This window comes from Macrotis lagotis, chromosome 2, assembly GCF_037893015.1.
Source record: "Macrotis lagotis isolate mMagLag1 chromosome 2, bilby.v1.9.chrom.fasta, whole genome shotgun sequence".
In the NCBI taxonomy this organism is placed as follows: Eukaryota; Metazoa; Chordata; class Mammalia; order Peramelemorphia; family Peramelidae; genus Macrotis; species Macrotis lagotis.
This window is the reverse complement of record NC_133659.1, coordinates 333904080-333922843: the sequence shown is the minus strand read 5'-3', so window position 1 is coordinate 333922843 and position 18764 is coordinate 333904080. Positions and strand designations below refer to the sequence as shown.

Genomic DNA, 18764 nt, shown 5'->3' with positions numbered 1-18764 from the left:
TTTGGAATCAAGAAACCTGGATTCTGTACCTTTTGTGACCCTGAGTCCGTTGCTTAACTTTTCAGGAAAGGGGAATGAGTGTCAGTTAACCTGTCTGTAAAATAAGGGCCTTGGCCCAAATGACCTCTGAGACCCTTTTGGTTCTAAGTCTATGAACCCCAAAGGGCCATGCAACCCAATAGGGGAAAAACCCACAACTCAGAAAAGCCTGAAAAAGCAACTTTTACTAGAGGCTGTGGCAAGAGCAGCGCACACCAGACCTTCTCTGACACAAGATCTGAATCTGGGTCCTATTTGTTGAAGCTGAGCCGCATTACAAGACACCGTAGTCTCTTTACCCAACCCAGTTTGGTAGGTGATTGTTCTCTCTGTGGGGCTTGTGCCAATGACTCCCCCATCCCATCATCACAGGAGGATTGATCTTGGGATGGAGAATCCATTTCGAAATCCAAGGAAGCATAGTTCTTGGTGAACCCTCTATGGTCAGATCCTTTGACCTCATCTCTGTCCCTGAGTCTTCCAGTGTGCTCAGTCTGGGGGATTTCTGAACTCTCAGCCCCGGTTAGGACGTCAGGATCCTCTTGGCATTGATTGTGGTTGGAGACAGAGGTTGCTGACGTGGCTTGTCTCAGAGACCAGGGCATCTTGTTCATAAAGGCTGTGCTCAGCCTTATGGCTGCTGTTCGAAAAGGTCCTTTGGACCTGCCTGGGGAATAAGAGGAGGCCCCTGACTCGGGGATCCTGCCTCCCTGAGGTCGAAAGATCTTTCTGCTCTGTTCTGGCAAGAAGTGAGCTTCTGAGCTGTGGCTATGAGAAGTGTCCCCGCTATAATCGCTCATAGTCTGGGATGGGGAGGATGAAGGCATTGACCAGTGACACACCATTGCCCAGGGCAGAGCCTGGCTGTCTTGGAAGAGTTTCGAGTTCAGCTCCTTCTCGTAGGGATCATGGGGCCAAGTCTTCAAGCTGGCCCCAAGCCCTGGGCTCCCTAGCCTCTGTAAGACTCTCTGGGCTGCATTAGATGGGCCTGGCCTTGGCTCTGCGCTGCTCTCCCTGCTTCTGGCAGATGCCTCTTCTGCAGCCTCCTGACTGCCCCCCACTTTGCAGGCCCTGGTGGGCAGGGAGTCTTTGGGGGTGGATCCTGTCTGCTTCCTGGAAACGCCTCCTTGGGCAGAGTCAGTGTTGACTGGCAGCATGGCCCGAGTCAGAGCCTCGTCACAGAGATCTTGCAGCTCCCAGAGGTTTGGGGCCTGTTTGGGCCCCTTAGTGCCGTAGAGGCTGATGGACGGGCCCCTGAGGTCAGCACAACCTGGGCCATTTTTCCCTTTCCTCTTTCTGGGTGGCATGGGCAGCTTCAGGACTTCTTTCTTTTGACACTTGTCTCCCTCTTGGATTTGGATACATGGGCGTAGCACAGTGTCAGGGGCACCACCGGCAGCCTTTGGACATCTTGGGGCCTGGAAAGCACAGCTTTGGGTCACTCTATCTCCCAGGGTGGGCTCACCCGCTTGGGTCTTTGATTCTTTCCTTCTGCTCTCCTCTTCTGAGCTGGAACCATGCATGCCAGCATTTGGTAAAGAGGGCCCTATCATCTGAAACAGCCGCTTGGACTCCTGGATCCTTCGGGGGAGACCCCACTTCAGGTGGGCTATCTTACGGCGCATGAGGGATTCCAGGAGGAGCTGGGAGCACTTCTTTAGGGCTGGTCGCTTGGGGGGTACTGCACAATTTGGTGTCACTTCATTAGAATTGATATCTGAGGGTGTTGTGGCACAGTCACTGTCTTCTGGGGGTGCAGCAAAAAGGGGAAGAGGATTTAGAGTTTTATTTTCTTCACTCCATACCAGGGGAGGTGATTTATCATGGCTGAGCTCCAGGACAGTGCCCCCAATTTGACCATACTGATCTGGTATGAGACCAACACAACCCCCTGCCTTGTACCCCATGCCAAAGAACTCCTCATGAATGTCTTGAAGATTTTCCTGCCACATCTGGATGAGTTGCTGTGTCAGAGGTATAGTGTGAGGGGATCCCTCGGCAGCCTCCAGCTCCTGTTCTGAGGCTACTGAGGCAGCATCTTCCAAAGCTGGGCCCCACAGGAAGCTGGTATCTTTGTAAATTTGGTTCTCCCCTCCTGAGCAAATGGCTTGAGAACCAGACTCTGAACCATCTTTGCCTGCCACCAGTGCCCCCTCCATCCCCAAGGCCTGGGTCAGGGTGTCTTCATCCCTGACCAGCGGCTGGTCTTCTCCCTCTGGTTTCTGTGTCTCGGGCATTTCCACGAGCTGACCCCCAGGTATGCATGATCCTTCGATAGACAGCAGAGGGTGGCAAAGCGTCCTCTCAGGAGCTAGTGAGGAATTGGGAAAGGTGATTTCTCCCAAGATGGGGAGTGGTGCTGGGACAATGATGGATGTGCTTTCTTGGGCCTGTTCCATCCACCCTGACCCCTTCAGGTCTTGGGACAGGGGAACCTTGCAGAAAAGATGAGCCTGAATGTTACAGAACCCGAAAGCAAGCTTCCAGCCCCCCAGGAGCTCTAGCTCCTGATGATATTCTTCCAGACACCTGCAGGTGCTAGGGAAGAGTGGAGCGCAGATGCCAGGCTCACCAGATTGCTCAAAGCCTGTGTATCCTGGCAGCTGGGAGAGCAGGAACTGGGTCCAAGAATCCCGGAGCTTCTGAGGTGGCCCCCACTTTTGCCGATGGGCTAACTTTTGGACATGGATTTCCAAGCGCTTTTGGGTGCAGGGACAGATGGAGAGCCTGGGAGATGGCAGAGGGATGGCTAGATGACACCAGGGAGGCACTGTCCACCTCAGTAGTGATTCCTATGGAACAGAGAAGGCAGACAACATCAGGAGGGAGGAGGGAGAATGACCTCTAGTTGTAGCACTTGGCTTTCTCACATCCTAACCATGTGGCCCTGGAGAAGCCTCTTGCCCACTCTAAGCATGTTTCCTGAGCTATGGAATGATGGAGTTAATAAGAATAATCCCTGAGGGTGGCACCAGCCTTGGAGTCAGGAGGACCTGAGTTCAAATGCAGCTTCAAGACAATAATTACCTAGCTGTATGACCTTGGGCAAGTCTCTTAACTCCATTGTCTTGTAAAACAAAACAAAATTTAAAAAAAAAAGAATAAGAATCCCTGAGAACTTTACCAGCTCTCAGTACTACAACCTGATTTATCTCAGTGCACCTGGGTCAACCCTCCTCTGTTCCCACCCCACGCTGGACCTTGTTACTCCTTGCCTTAAGTACAGACCTTCTCTATTCTTGTCTGCTCCAGTCTAAGAGAGTTCACATCTCCAGATTGCAAAGCACTTTCCTCACAACACCCCTTTGGGGCAGTTAAATATAATTCCCATTTTCCAGATGAGGAAATCCACACTATGGAACCTTACTTCTAGTTGGCTCTCAGGATCTTTGACTCAGTGGTATCTTGGGCAGGAAAGAGTTCATCCACAAACTTTTTAGTAAAAACTTGCTACGGGGGGTGGTTAGGTGGTGCTGTGGATAGAGCACAGGTTCTGGAGTCAGGAGGACCTGAGTTCAAATCTGGCCTCAGACACTTCATAATGACCTAGCTGTGTGGCCTTGGGCGAGTCACTAACCCCATTGCCTTGCAAAAACCTAAAAAAGCAAAACTTTCTATGAGCCAGGCAGGCCTCATGTCAGCATCCTGGGCTCCAGTAGCTTATCTTCTCTAGCGGGAGAACAGACACCCCAGCAGGAGGCAATTTGGCAAAGGAGATACCAGTAGCTTCAGAGTGGGAAAGGTCTCAGGGTGAAGTGATGTTTGAACTGAACTCAGAAGGAAACTTAGGATTCTAAAGAGACAGAGGTGAGGAGGGAGAACATTTTGGAGACAGTGGGCTAACTATACCAAGGTGCCTCGATGGAGAAAGGAATACCCAATGTGAGGACCAGCATGGCTAAGTTGGCTAAAGTATGGAACATTTAAAGTGGGGTCAAGTCGCAGACCTAGAAGTGCATCCTGCTTTAAGGTTGGGAGGGGTTCTAAAGGCCAAGCAAGAGCATTGGGACTGATCTGCAGTGCCTAGGACAGAAGTCATTTTATAAATGCCTATTGATCGATTGAGGTAATAGGGACCCACTGGAGTTTATTATTGAGGAGGGCAGAGACATGGTCAGATCTTTGCTTTAGGAAAGTCACTATGGCAGCTGAGGCTTGGAAAGAATCCAGGAAGGCCAGGTGGGAGGTTAAAGGTAATGAGGAGGGGGCAGGGTAGAGCCAGGATAGAGGGGGAAAAGGAAGGGACTTGTCTGAGCTCTCCCAAACCCCCCTTCAATTTTAAATTCTGGAGCAGCAGAACCAATAAAAGCAACAAAAGAATGGGGGTATTGGGGGTGGTGAGCAACTTTCCAACTGAAGACTGGAAAGCAGGAAAGGCCTGTCCTACTGGAGTGGGAGTGGAACACAGGTAATGCCTTCAATTCAGCAGCAAAGCCCCAGGCAGGCCTTGAGGCAACAGACAGGAAGGTCAGGAGACTACTGTCAGAAGGAGATTGAAAGGGACCCTTTGCTGGTTTTGGGTATGGGACTCTGTTGCATTGCCTATAGTTGGATACAGCTAACACTCCTGGGTCACTGAAAGATGAGAAAGAACGCTTACACACCAGTGCTTAAAGCCAAAGGGACAGAACCTGATCACAGATCCAGGATGGAAATGAGTACCTGTGGTTACTCACAGACCAGAAGCTCTCCTTAGGTCATACTACCTTGGAAGAACTGAAAACTTGCAGACCCCCAGAACTAGCTTTAAAAACAAATGCATGCAAGCCTGACTCTTGGGGCAGTGACCCCTCCAGTGAAGGAGCAGAGCCCAACTTTAACATAAAGTTAAAGTCAAGAAATAGTTGGAAAAATGAGAAAGTAACAAAAAAAAAAATAAGAATCTGAAAGTTAGTATGGTAACAGGAAAGATCAAAATACAAACTCAGAAGACAACAAAGTGAAAAACTGCTGCCTCCGAAGTCCCAAAGAAAAATGTGAATTGGACACAAGACCAACAAGAATTTTTGGAAGCACTCAAAAAGGATTTTTAAAAATCAAAATAGAGGTAGAGGAAAAATTGGGAAAAGAAATTAGAGTGATGTAAGAAATTCATGAAAAAAGGGGCAGCTAGGTGGTGTAGTGGATAGAGCACCTGAGTTCAAATCACACCTCAGACACTTAATAATTACCTAGCTGTGTGGCCTTGGGCAAGCCACTTAATCTCATTTGCCTTGCAAAAACCTAAAAAAAAAAAAAGTTAAAAATAATTACCTAGCTGTGTGGCCTTGGGCAAGCCACTTAACCCCATTGCCTTGCAAAAACTAAAAAGAAAAAAGAAAGAAAAGAAATTCATGAAAAAATTGGTAATGTACTAAAGAAAATAATACTTTAAAAAATAATAGATTAGGGGCAGCTAGGTGGCACAATAGATAAAGCACTGGCCCTGGAGTCAGGAGTTCAAATCCAACCTCAGACACTTAATAATTACCTAGCTGTGTGACCAAGCCATTTAACCCCATTGCCTTGCCAAAAAAAAAATTATAATAATAGATCAAATGGTAAAAGAGGCACAAAAATCCACTAACAAAAAAAAACTTTAAGAAGCAGAATTGATCAAATGGAAAAGGAGGCACAAAAGCTCACTGAAGAAAATAATTACCAAAAATTAGAATTGGGAAAATGGAAGCTATGAGACATCAAGAAATAAACAAAATAAAACACTAAAAAACTAGCATTTCATTGGAAAAATAAGTAACCTGGAAAATAGATACAAGAGGTAATTTAAGAATTATTGGGTTATCTGAAAGTCATGATTTAAAAAAAAAGTCTAGTCACCATCTTTTAAGGAAAACTGCCCTGTTATTCTGGAACCAGATAGCAAAATGGAAGGAATCTACCAATCACCTCCTAAAATAGACCTCAAAATAAAAACTTCAAGGGATATTATAGGCAAATTCCAGTGCTCCCAGGTCAAGGAGAAAATATTGCAAAAAAATTAATCAAATTTCACAGAGCCACATTGAAAACACAGGATTTAGCCACTTCTACATTAAAGGATATGAGGGCTTAGAATATGATATTCTGGAGAGCAAAGGAGCAAGGATCACAACCAAGAATCCCCTAGTGGCAAAACTGAGTATAATCCTATTGGGGGAGAGGGGGAATAGACAGTCAATAGAATGGAGAAATTTCAAGAATTCCTGATGAAATGACCAGAGTTGAACTGAAACTTTGATTTTCAAATACAAGACTGAACAGTAGTGCAAAAAGGTAACCAGGAAAGAGAAATCATAAGGGATTCAATAGGGTTAAATTATTTACCTTCCAACTTGGGAAGATGCTGCCTCTAAGTCCTAAGAACTTTTATCATCATTAGAGAGAAAGAGTATACATAGACAGAGGACATGGGTATGATTTGAAAATGTTGGGATGAGGGGCATCTAGATGGTGCAGTGGATCAAGCACTGAGAACTTGAGTTTAAATGTGACCTCAAACACTCAATATTTATCAGTGTGACCTTGGGTAAGTCACTTAACCCCATTGCCTTGCAATAATTTTAAAAAGTGTTGGGATGGTATCTTAAAAAATAAAGGGGGAGAGAGAGGAATCCACTGGGAAAAAGGAGAAGGGAGAAATAGAATGAAAAGTCTTACAAAAAAAGGAGCAAAGGAGCTTGTACAGTGAAGGATGGAACTGGGGAAGAATGCTTGAACCTTACTCTCATCAGAAATGGCTCAAAGAGGAATAACATACATATTCAGTTGAATATCGAAATCTATCTTACCCAACAGGAAAGTAAGAAAGGAAGGGGAGAAGAGAAAATGGAGGGAACTAATAGAAGGGAGAGTAGAGTGGGGAAGACAGTAGTTAGATGCTTTTGAGGAAGAACAGGGTGAAAGGAGAATGAGCAAATGATACCCAGTGGGAAGGGATGGATGCAGAAAAATATACAGTTATTAATCATAACTGAAAATGTTTTACAAGTCTCTCTGAAAAAAAAGCCTAATTTCTCAAATGTATAAGAATTGAGTCAAATTACAAAAATTTAGGTCTTTCCCCCAGTTGATAAATGATCAAAGAACAGGCAGTTTCCAGATTGAGAAGTCAAAACCATCTATAGTTTTATGAAAAAAAAAGTTCTAAATCACTATTAATTAGAGAAATGAAAATTAAAACAATTGTGGTACCACCCCACATCTTTTAGATTGGCTAATTCGATAGAAAAGAAGAAAAATGAAATATTGGAAGGGTTATGGAAAACTTGGAACACTAATTTACTATTTATGAAGTTATGAATTGATCCAACCATTCTGGAGAACAAACTATGCCCAAAGGGCTATAAAACTGGGTCTCCCCTTTGACCTAGCAATACCACTGCTAAGATCTATATCCTAAAGACATAAAAAGGGGGAAAGAATCTATTTGTACAAAAATATTTATAACAGAGCTTTTTGTGGTGACAAAAAATTGGAAATTGAAGGACAATGAAACCCATCAAATTGAGTATGGCTGAACAAGCTGTAATGTATTATTGTGATAGAATATTATTGTGCTATAAGAAATGATGATACTCTTAGAAAAACCTGGAAAAACATACATGAACTGATGCAAAGTAAAATGAGCAGAACTTGAAAACTATACAGTAACAGGAATGTTACTCAATGATCAACTGTGAATGACTTAGCTTTTCTCAGAGATATAATAATCCAAGACAGTGTGAAGAATTTCTGAAAAATGTTAACCACCTTCAGAAAAAAAAACTGATGGGAGTCTGAATGCAGGTTGAATCAGACTTTTTATTTTTCCTGTTGTTGATGGGAGATAGTCTGTTTTCTGTCACATGACTAATAGGGAAATATGCTTTTCATGACTGCACATGTATATAACCTATATCAAATTGCTTACCTTCACAAGAAGGAGGGAGGGGAGGTAGAGAAATAATTGAGAATTCAAAATTTTTTAAAATGAATGTTAAATTTTTTTCATATATTTGGGGAAAATTTTTTTTTTAAAAAAGGGTAATGAGGTGGCTTAAAGATCTTTGAATTCATTTGCCCAAGTGTAACACATGCACTTAGGACTGGTTAGCAACAGTGAAGTCCTACCTTTTCCTTTCTTTCTTTCTTTTAGGGGGATTTTATCAATGCCTTTTGATTTTGCACTATTGCTTCCTAACTCTCTTCCCAAGCATCTTGCCCCTTCCTGCCCCCACCTAGATTCCGCCTGGTCATAATGAAAACAATGAAGTAAACTTTACAGGATCTGGCTTATTAGGGGACATAGGAGTCCAGCCCCCTCATTATACAAATGAGGAAATTGAGGCCCAGAAAAATGTTAAGCTATTCCCTTGTGTCATCTAAGAAGTTTTCTGGTTTGGCTCTCTTGTCACCATGTGTTTGAGTCAGCAAATCGTATCAGTAGCTAGACCGTAGCTAAGATACCAACCTTTAGCTCCAGTGATTAAATGGTTAGTGATGAGAGAATTTCTGGCTCAACGTTATTCTCTTCATTCACTTAAGATGATCATGTCCAGTAACTGATGATAGCACTGATGTTAATGATTAGTCTACAAATTCTAGTTTTATTCCCAGTATTTACTGGATGGTTCCTACATTTACCTGCTGTAAATTTTTCTCTAAATCTTTCTCTTTTCCCATCTGTTCTTTGCTGTGTAAATCTTTCCCTGTATCTTCTACCTTCTGTAAAATTCCATTATATCCATCCTACTTCTGTAATTAACCCCTCTTTAAGCAGCAGTGGACTTCTCAGGGCCCACTGTGGATCTATGCTGACCACATAATCGGTTATTAAGGTGTTTCTGGTTGTCTCTAAGTATGATTGGCATCTGTGCTTCTCAGTAAATCCTTGGACAGTTTTTATGTCTGGCACAAAGTTGACAGGTTAAAAAAATTAGAATATTTTTTTTCTTTAGTGAGTTGTTTATTTTTTTTAAGTTTATTTATTATTCCAACTATAGGCAAAGATTGTTTTTAGCATCCACCTTTTGGTAAGAGTTTGAGTTCCACATTTTTCTCCCTCCCTCCTTTTCCTCCCCCCTTCCCCTTGACAACAAGCAATCTGATATAGGTTATATATGGATAACAATATTAAACATATTTCCATAATAATATTTACTTAAGAAGTTTTTGAATTAAATGGGGTTGTCAAAAAATGAAATAGGACATCTCAAGTAAGATTCGACCAGAGGATCATTTGGAGGAATCAATGTAGGCTAGAGAAGAAAGGCCTTAGAGAGGCCTCAGTGACCTGCCCCTGGGAGGTGACTCTAGTACAGCCCCTACCCAAAATATGAACAGACTTGTGAGTGAGGCAGGTGCTTTGGTGATCCCCATTTTACAAATGAGGCAACCGGCAGAAGTGAAGTGATTGGCCCAGGGTCACACACTTAGTAAATGTCTAAAGACAGCTTTGAACCTGGAGCATCCTAAGCTCATGCCTGTTGCCCTAGCTGCCAGCACATTCTACTTTGCAACAGAGCAAATTGTAAGGATTTTTTCGCAATTCCATTGCTCTTGACTATCACACAGTGTTTCTTCCCATCTCTTCCAAATGCCTTCTCTGACCACCATTGGTAATTTCTCCCATAACATTTAGCATGGGTATTGCTATTTCTAGCTAGCTGTTGTCTGCTTGTCTACTCTCCATCACCTAGGAGAAAGCTCTAGGTTACCCAGGGAATTCTTCACTGGTTTTGGCACTGGTCCCAGACAAAGGTTTTCCTTGGGGAATAAAATCTTAAAGTTTCTGGATTGATCTCCACAACAAAAAAAACAAGAGTTCTCTCTCTGCTCTCTTATAAGCACTGGGAGCAATAGGCTTTCTTATTTACCTTATTGAAAATACGAAGGACTAATACCTCAGCGCAGTTACAGTAGAGATGGTTCCCCCTCAGGGAGTTAAGTCACAATTCTCCAAGGAATTTTCAGACCTTTGATGCCAGAAGTTAACTGGGAGCTGACCCAACCACTTCAAGTCAGCCCATCCCAGCCCTCTAATTCAGCAGCACCAGTCAAAGGCAAGTCCCCATTGGAATTTCCTTGGCTCACTTGGTCTTTGCTTGGTCTAGGAGCTCATCTACCATTCATTACCTTCATTGGCTTGACCATGAGACCTTTAAAGGCCCATATGACTCCCTATAGAGCTGTAATTGAGAATTTTGAAGTTTGGGCCATATTCATTTGAGTTGCTGGGGAAGCAGAAGGGGGCCCAGAATATAACCTGTCTAGTAGTTTGCAGTTCCACTAGGAAAGAATATGGCCTAGCCCCAGACACACCAAAGACCCTTGACTCTCAAAACTCCACCACCTTCCTAGAAGATCATGGCAGAGAGGCGGAGAAGGGAATAAGCAAAGGGGTAGAAGTAATCCCAAGCAGGACTCTGGAGAGGGACAGGGCCTTTGGAGGTGAGGTCATATGGCGAAGATGAAGCCGGGGAACTATGGGCAGAGAGATATTATAATCTTTTATTTTCCTTTCTGTATTAGAGACAAAACATTTTAATTCAGAAAAATGTTATAATCCTTTTTTCTGTATTATAATACTTTTCTTACAAGCATACCCCCCCCAATACAAGCAAGGAATGTGCCTAGCAAACAGACACCCTGTTAAAAAAGTTAATCTTTTTTTTAGGTTTTTGCAAGGCAATGGGGTCAAGTGGCTTGGCCAAGGCCACACAGCTAGGTAATGATTAAGTGTCTGAGGCCAGATTTAAACTCAGGTACTCCTGACTCCAGGGCTGGTGCTCTATCCACCCAACCACCTAGCCACCTAAAGAGTTAATCTTTTAGAACGGATAAACCTTCCCTATTCTTGACATTGACTCTGTATTAATCTGGTATGTACTTCTGTCTAAACTAGTTTCTCCAAGTCATCTCACCAGGTCCTCCTAGTTAATACATCAAAAATCTTCAAGGCTACCTTGTGTTAACAAAGACTGAAACTAGCATCTCTGGTTAAAGCACCATAAAGCCTAAAATCTTAAGGTTAATCTGAAAACCTCTAGACATGTGCAGTGACACCCCTCATGTTATCCATTAAAGCTGCTCCTTAGTCTCTCCCTAGTGCCACCCTGCCCCTGCCCCATCTCCCCTCATTCTGCCCCTCTCCTCCCAGCTCTGCCATTAACTCCACCTGATCCCGCCCCCAAGAGGAAAAAGTCTCATCTGACAGCTGATGCATGCTTGCAGCTGCACTCCTCTTCTTCAAGTCCTCTACTTCATTATCTACATTAAAATTCACCTTCTTTAACTTGATGATTCCTCAGAGAACTCTGAGAATTAACTTGTAATGTGGTTTTGCAGGAGCTTGTGACTTAGAATTTATGGACTTTTTTTACATTCCTGTGGGAGGTGGCTAGGTGGCGCAGTGGATAGAACACCGGCCCTGGAGTCAGGACAACCTGAGTTCAAATCCGGTCTCAGACACTTAATAATTACCTAGCTGTGTGGCCTTGGGCAAGCCACTTGACCTCATTTGCCTTGCAAAAACTAAATATATATATATATATATATATATATATATATATATATATATTCCTGAATCAGAGAGCCTCCTGATTTCACCACTGATAAAGGAAGGAACACCCGAAGCCATTCTACCAAGGGACAGTAAGACCACAATAGGAAAGAAGACCACTGCCTGATGATAGGATTATCATCCTGGGTTAAGCCCTGATTACCCTTCCCCGGGTTTTAGCCATGGTTCCCTGATCCCCCATGGTTCTCTGGAAGTCCCTAGACTGTGTGTACAACCAGCTTCATCCTGTCCAGTTCCAGCATTCTTTTCCAGATTAAATTTCCCTGGAATGTAATAAACTATCAGTAACAAATCATCAACCAATCTTACATAAATTTGTTTTTAAGGGGGTCAAGGGAAGGATCAGAGTCAGAGGAGTTCAGACTTGTTGGGAAGGTTGTGTATGGGAACCTTGTAAATTATTTTCACCTGGTGTCTTTGAACATCAGAGCCTTATTCTAGTAAGTACCAAGGGAGTGGGAGTGGATTAGAGACTGGAAAGCTATTTAAGCACTTTTATTTGGGTAACTAAATGGAGCACTTGGAGATCTTGATGGAGTACTTGTCTCCTTTGTAATCCTTGTCTCCCACCCCTCCAAGGCTGACCTGGGAAAGATTAAGGGAGTCCACAACAGAGACTCTACATATGGTGTCCAACACAGACTAAACATATGGCACAAAGGCGCATTATCTGAGTAAAGTCCAGAAGAAGGACATAGCAGATACAAGCAAGAGAAACAGGCAACATCCCAAAGAGGACTCTGGAGAAGGTAAAAAGTTGATGTGTTACTTAGGGGGCTGATTTTAAACAAAGAGGAAACTGTGAAAATGAAAAAACAAGTAAGTAGTTAATTTTAGGAGTCAGCAGGAAGAGTCAGTGCCCCAAGGGGATGAAACTTCTTGCTCAGCAGGAGTCTTGTACCAGCACCATGAAAGGGATGTGGAGGACCTGCTTGCTGCTCCTTTTGGAGGTGGCTGCCTGCCTGACTGCACTGTGCGCTCTGGGTGTGGCCTGGGCCCTGGACCTGTGGCCAGCTGTAGAGACCTTTCCTCTCCCACAGGGACTCTGATGCAGACTCTGACAGACCTTGAAGCTGACAATGATAATGGTGTTGACTACTGTTTACAAAATGCAACAACTCCAAATTGTACATCAACATCTCAAGTAATTTCAAAGGCTTTCTCTCCTCTGCAGGTCCCACCCTCTGCAGAGGGAAAAGGGAAAATTTATATGTATAGTCCCACTTCTGGACTCTCTCAATCTTTCCCAGGCCAGCCTTGGAGGGATGTGAGACAAGGATTACAAAGGAGACAAGTACTCCATATCAAGATCTCCAAGTGCTCCATTTATTTACCAGAATCAAAGTGCTTAAGTACCTTGCCAGTCTCTAATCCACTCCCACAGTACTTAGTAGAACAAGGCTCTGATGTTCAAAGACACCAGGTGACGATCATTTACAATGTTCCCATACACAAAGGTTCCCAACAAGTCTGTATCAGAGATTTTAGCGAATGGAAATCTTCAGTCTTCTTTAATGTGATATTGAAGGAACAAGGAGGGGCAGCTACATGGCACAGTGGATAGAGCACCAGACCTGGAGTTCAGATCTGACCTCCTAGCTGTGTGACCCTGGGCAAGTAACTTCACCCTGTTTGTCTCAGTGTCCTCATCTGTAAAATGAACTGGAGAAGGAAATGAAGAACTCCTCCAGAATCTTGGCCAAGAAAACCTCCGGTGGAATCAAGAAGAGTTGGATATAACTATAACAACTCAACAACAGTAGCGACAAGGACCAGGGCAATGACCAGAACCAATTCACACCTAATGGAAGGTCTCACAAATCTTACACCTCAGACATTTGACAGAGGAGAATGACAAAGACCCAAAATAAGGCATGTACTGCCCCAGGATATTCATAGGACCTTGTCTTATTTGCCCTTCCAGAATACCAATCTCTTCAATTTACCATTGAATTGTATCATGTCAGGGCTCCAGGCTAGGCCCTTTGGGGAGAAAGAGAAAAACATCATAATCCATAGTCCCGACCCTCAGGGAGCTTGACTTTAAGAGATCATTTAGGCCAAGCCAGGAAGGGTCAGTGACTTGCCCAGAGTAACCTAGGCAGTCAGAGGTGGGATTTGCACCTTGGTCCTCTCCCTCCAAGGCAGGGTTCTAGGAGTTCTGGTCCTTGAAGAAGAGACCAAGGATAAATAGAACACCTGGTTGGCTTATCTTGGTAGGAGGGTGAAGCTTCTGGTAAACTAGTATGGGGGTAGTTGAAGCTAGAGGGAGAAGCATCAGGGATGGCTTTCCCAGGGAAACTTGATAAGGATAGAGTGGCCCAAGGCTGAGGGACTGCTGCTGTAGCCACATAGAAACAGCGTCAGGGGCTCCTCCCATCTTTGTCTCTTCTCCCTCCAACTCTGGAGCAGAGTGACAACCATTTTTCAGCTTCCTTTCACTAGCAGGGCCCTGAACCTCTGGGACCACGGCCTGCACCCGAGATGCTTTATTGGATTTTATTACCACGACAACCTCATGAAGATCCTGGGATCCAGGATCCCAGGAGTAGTACCTTGGAGGCCATCAGTCTAAAACCCTCCCTTGCCAGGGAACTAAAGAAGCCCAAGAGAGTGAACACAGCTAGTAAGTGGAAGCTGATGTTTGGACCCAGACCCTAGGACTGGAATCCAGGGCTCTTTCCTAGATCCTTAGCAGAAGAGTGTGAGGGAAGTTGCCCACCACCCCAAAACTGGAACATTTGGAACCCTGTACCTTTTAAAATTCCTTTTTATTGCTTCCCCATAATAAATGGGAAGCCAGGTGATACAATGGATAGAGCACCATGCCTAGAATCAGAAAGACTTGAGTTCAAATTCAGTTTCAGTTACTTACTGGGTGGCCCTGGGTGAGTCATCTAACCCCATCTGCCTCAATTCCTCATCTGCAAAATGGAGACTCATCTTTGCCAGAAGTCAGACACAACTGAATAAATATTTCATGAGACCACAGGATTTTGAGTTGCAAGGGACTTTAGGACCATCAGGTCCATCCCCATCATTTTGCAGCTGAGGAAAGTAAATCCTACTGAGGAATAAGGACCTGGTTCCCACAATTTAGGAGGGATTTCTAGAATCATACCAGGCTGATTTCTCATTTTTTTTTATGTGAGGAAAATAGGGCCAAAAACATGAGATGATTTATTCCAAATCTCACAGGTAGCATCTAATCTGGACCTTGGAAGGAACCAAAGAGACCATCTTGTCCAACCTCCTGCCCATTTTAGAGAAGAAGAAACCAAGACCTGGAGAAATAAAGTGACTTGTAGACATACTGTGTGTGAGATAGCAGCAGGTGCTGGAGGCTCATATCTAGCCCAGCCTTCCCATTAGATGAGGTCCAATAAAGTTAAGAGAGGTGCCCAAGATTCTCCAGAACCAAGGCTAGCAGCTGGGCCCCTGACTTCCTAACCTGAACTCTCCTTTGGTGGGGCTACCACCAAAGGAAGTGCTGACCAGCCACCCTCTCTGGGACCAGCCCATAACCTTTTGTGTATTCTATGGACCCTTGCTCAGCATCAAAGAAGATGCTGTGGATTGCAAAGGAATTGAACTATGGTGAATCAGTCAAGCTGCCATTTTTGCCCCTGGTTGGAGTTCCCCTACCTCTTCCTCACCTCAAGGCCTTTCTTCCTGGGGCCCCTCAACCTCTGCCGGACTTGCCAAATCAGGAAGAGGCAAAAGATGAAGAGGTTGCCGCAGCAGCGGGGATCTCCGCAGCCACAGTCATCGGTCAGGAGGCCCCGCACAGGTTCCCAGGACTTGTCCCAAAAGCGTCCAAACAGTGCACAAATACCCAATAATGGCAGCAACATCTGGTACTTTCTAGGACCAAGGCCTGAGCCCAGGTAGGCGATGGTATGGCAGAAGAAAAGGACCAGATGTTAACAAGTTTGGTCCTGGGTCCTCAGGTTTGAGGTGGGGTCATCACTGCCTCACAGAAACCCAGGTTACTGACCGAAGCCACCTCACAAAGGAGCTACCCTCCCAGGTCTTGGCAGGCTGCCAATGTGGCCTCACTGGGGAGGCCCTGGAGACTTTTGTTCAAATGAGGGCAAAGAATTCTTCTGAGGAACCCTTAGGTGAGGAATGAAGGGCATTGTTGGTCTTCACAGGGTGTGGAGGGGGGCCCCTTTGAAATCCATGACAAAGGGGGAACGGCCCCAGCCAATCACAAAACTGGGAGAGTTCTCCTAATCCCATTCCAAAAATGACCAACTAGATTAGAAGAAACTAGTCCTAAACTGGTCAAGAGTAACCTGGAGTCTTGCCCTTTTCTTCTGCACTTGCTCAAGGAGATCTATCTGTCCCGGCTCATTAGTATAATGAGCAGAGTGGGGAAATGTATAGGAACCAATGGATCCATTCGATGTGTGACCCCAGCCTATGGTTGGCATGGGGGCAGGAACAAAGTCTTTCAAACTTAAAAGAGCTTGTATTTTGAGGTTTCCCAGCCCCTCTCTCCCACCTGGAGAAAGGTGCACCATTTTGTTAAGATATCTTAATGAAAACCATTTTAATCACTCTGGACTAAGTATTCACGAGCCATTTATAACACCTTTATCTTCAAATACTCCTAAGGCAAAGGCAGCAGGGCAACTCTGGAACCTGTTTGGGGGTACTTGGAAGGCCCAGACCATTATGAAAGGCAGCAAAATGTATCAGAAGAGACCTAAACTGAAAGTCAGAAATGAAGGTCCAAATCCTTTCTCCACTGTTTATGCCCCAATTGCCATTAGGCCCCTGGGGTCATCTTTTCTTAGGAAGCCCAGCTTTTCTTTTTGGTAAAATGAGGGGCCTGAACCCGAAGCCTGCTTGGATGTCCTGATCTTAGCTATTTTGAAGTCAGACCTTAAGTTCTAACTTCTTAGATCCTCAGGTCACTCTCTGCTTTAAGAGTACATTTTTTCTTTTTTTTTAGTTTTTTTGCAAGGCAATGGGGTTAAGTGACTACATTTCAATTAAAAAGTCTTTGTAGAAACAAAACCAATACATCCCTAGATAAGGAGAAATTAGTGGTGTTTCTCATAAAGGCCTCATTTCTAAAATATATAGAGAATGGAATCAAATTTATAAGAATACAAGTCATTCCTCAACTGACAAATAAAATGGTCAGTTTTCAGATGACTAAATTAAAACTCTGTGTCATATAAAATCATATAAAAATGTTCTGAATCATTATTGAGTAAGATAGTCTCAATAAAACCATTTCAAGGTACATATTCCTAGTGAAGTCCTCTCAGGGTTAAGAAATATATATATATATATATTTTTTTTAGGTTTTTTGCAAGGCAAATGGGGTTAAGTGACTTGCCGAAGGCCACACAGCTAGGTATTATTAAATGTCTGAGGCTGGATTTAAACTCAGGTCCTCCTGACTCCAGGGCCGGTTCTCTATCCACACACCACCTAGCCACCCCAGGGTTAAGAAATATTAAAGAAAGAACAAACTAGTATTCTTAAACTATTTCTAGAAGAAAGCCCCTTGTATTTCAAAGAGGTGGCTCATTTGCCTAACTTTTGATAAGACTATTTTATTGACTACTGAAAGGATAATAGACTTTTTCCCATGAGAAAAACCTTGTATTCCAAAGAAGCTCCTAAGCCTCCTCTTGTTTGATGATATGCAGACTGTTCCTAGACCTTGTGTTCCAAGACAAGTTATTTTCAATCAGATATTTATAATCCTGAAGGTTATTCTCCCCATCTGGATGGGGAGGTCATAGTTGATGAAAAGCTTTCATTCTTTTCTTTGTTGCTGGGGTAGATTTTCACCAGTAGAATGTAACTCTGAAGACTAAGCAATGAGTGGACAGAGAGGGACTCTAGGGAGGAGGAGGAGGGGATCACATTAGGCCATATAATCTTGCTTGACTGTCATTTGGGGCAGCTCCTTGATCTTCACTATCTTTGTGAGACTTGGAGTGTGCCCTTTTCTCGAGAAAAGTCAAAATAAACTTTTTTTTTTTTGCTCAAAGGAGTATCTATATTTTTTAAGTGGATTTTTATCTCACACATTATTGATTAGAAAAAATGCAAATTAAAACAACTAAGAGGTATCATCTCACAGCTATCAGATTGAGATAAAAGGGAAATGATAAATGTTGGAGAGGATGTAGGAAAACTGGGATACTCATGCATCATTGGTGGAGTTATGAAATGGTCCAACCCTTCCAATTTGGAACTATGCCCCAAGGGTTAATAAACTGTGCTTACCCTATGATGCAGCAATAACACTAATAGGTATGTATCCCAGAGGGATCATAAGGAGAAAAGGACTCACAAGTATTTATAGCAGTTCTTTTTATTAGTGGCAAAAAATTGGAAACTGAGGAGATGCCCATCAATTAGGAAATGGCTGAACAAGTTGTAGTGTATAAGTGTGGCGGGAGTACTATTGTTCTGTAAGAGATCATGATGGCTGTATGGCCTTGGCAAGCCACTTAAACCCATTACCTTGCAAAAACCTAAAAAAAAAGAGAGTGAGATCATGATGGGCTGACTTCAGAAAAACCTGGAAAGACTTGCATGAACTGCTGCTGAATGGAGTGAGCAGAACCAGGAGAACATGGCAAATAGTAACAGCAGCCTTCAGAGATGATCAACTATGATGGGCGCATCTCTGGCATCAAGAACAATCCTAAGACTTGTGACAGAAAATGTCATTCACACCCAAAGAAAAATCCAGGGAGTTTAAATGCAGACCAAAGCATACTATGTTCACTTTTTTAAATTTTTTGGGGGGTGTTTGGTTTTTGCAAGGCAATGGGGTTAAATGACTTGCCCAGGGTCACACAGCTAGGTAATTATTAACTCAGGTCCTCCTGACCCAGGGCCGGTGCTCCATCCACTGTGCCATCTACCTACTCCTTGTTTTTTCTTTCTCATGGTTTTTCCTTTTGTTCTGATTCTTCATGATTTCACAGCATGACTAATATGGCATTATATGTGTAACATGATTGTGCATGTATATCTTACAGTGGGGAGGAAGAAAAGGAGGGAGAAAGCTTCACAAAAATTAATACTAAAAACTAACTTTACATATAAATGAAAAATAACTAATGGGGGAGGGGGAGCAGGGAGAAAGAGTCTGCATTCCACTGTCCCAAGTTCTGAGTTCTCTGGCAGCTATGACATCCCATGTATT

The 18764-nt window shown here is 43.6% G+C and overlaps 1 protein-coding gene across 1 annotated transcript; it reads right to left on the bottom strand.

The window, feature by feature from the left end:
• Positions 1-206: 206 nt before the first annotated feature.
• Positions 207-15539, bottom strand: LOC141511806 (uncharacterized). Its single transcript, XM_074220837.1, has 2 exons — positions 15235-15539; positions 207-2831 (listed from the first exon to the last, which is right to left on the bottom strand). The coding sequence occupies exons 1-2, from the start codon at positions 15430-15432 to the stop codon at positions 291-293; spliced, it is 2739 nt and encodes a 912-aa protein (XP_074076938.1). The 5' UTR covers positions 15433-15539; the 3' UTR covers positions 207-290.
• Positions 15540-18764: the final 3225 nt, after the last annotated feature.

Excerpts from the sequence above, each read along its gene's own strand:
- LOC141511806 (XM_074220837.1), bottom strand. The coding sequence starts at position 15,432 with ATGTTGCTGCCATTATTGGGTATTTGTGCACTGTTTGGACGCTTTTGG. Across the intron at positions 2,832-15,234 it reads CCAGGAAGAAAGGCCTTGAG|GAATCACTACTGAGGTGGAC; the intron begins GTGAGGAAGAGG and ends TCTGTTCCATAG.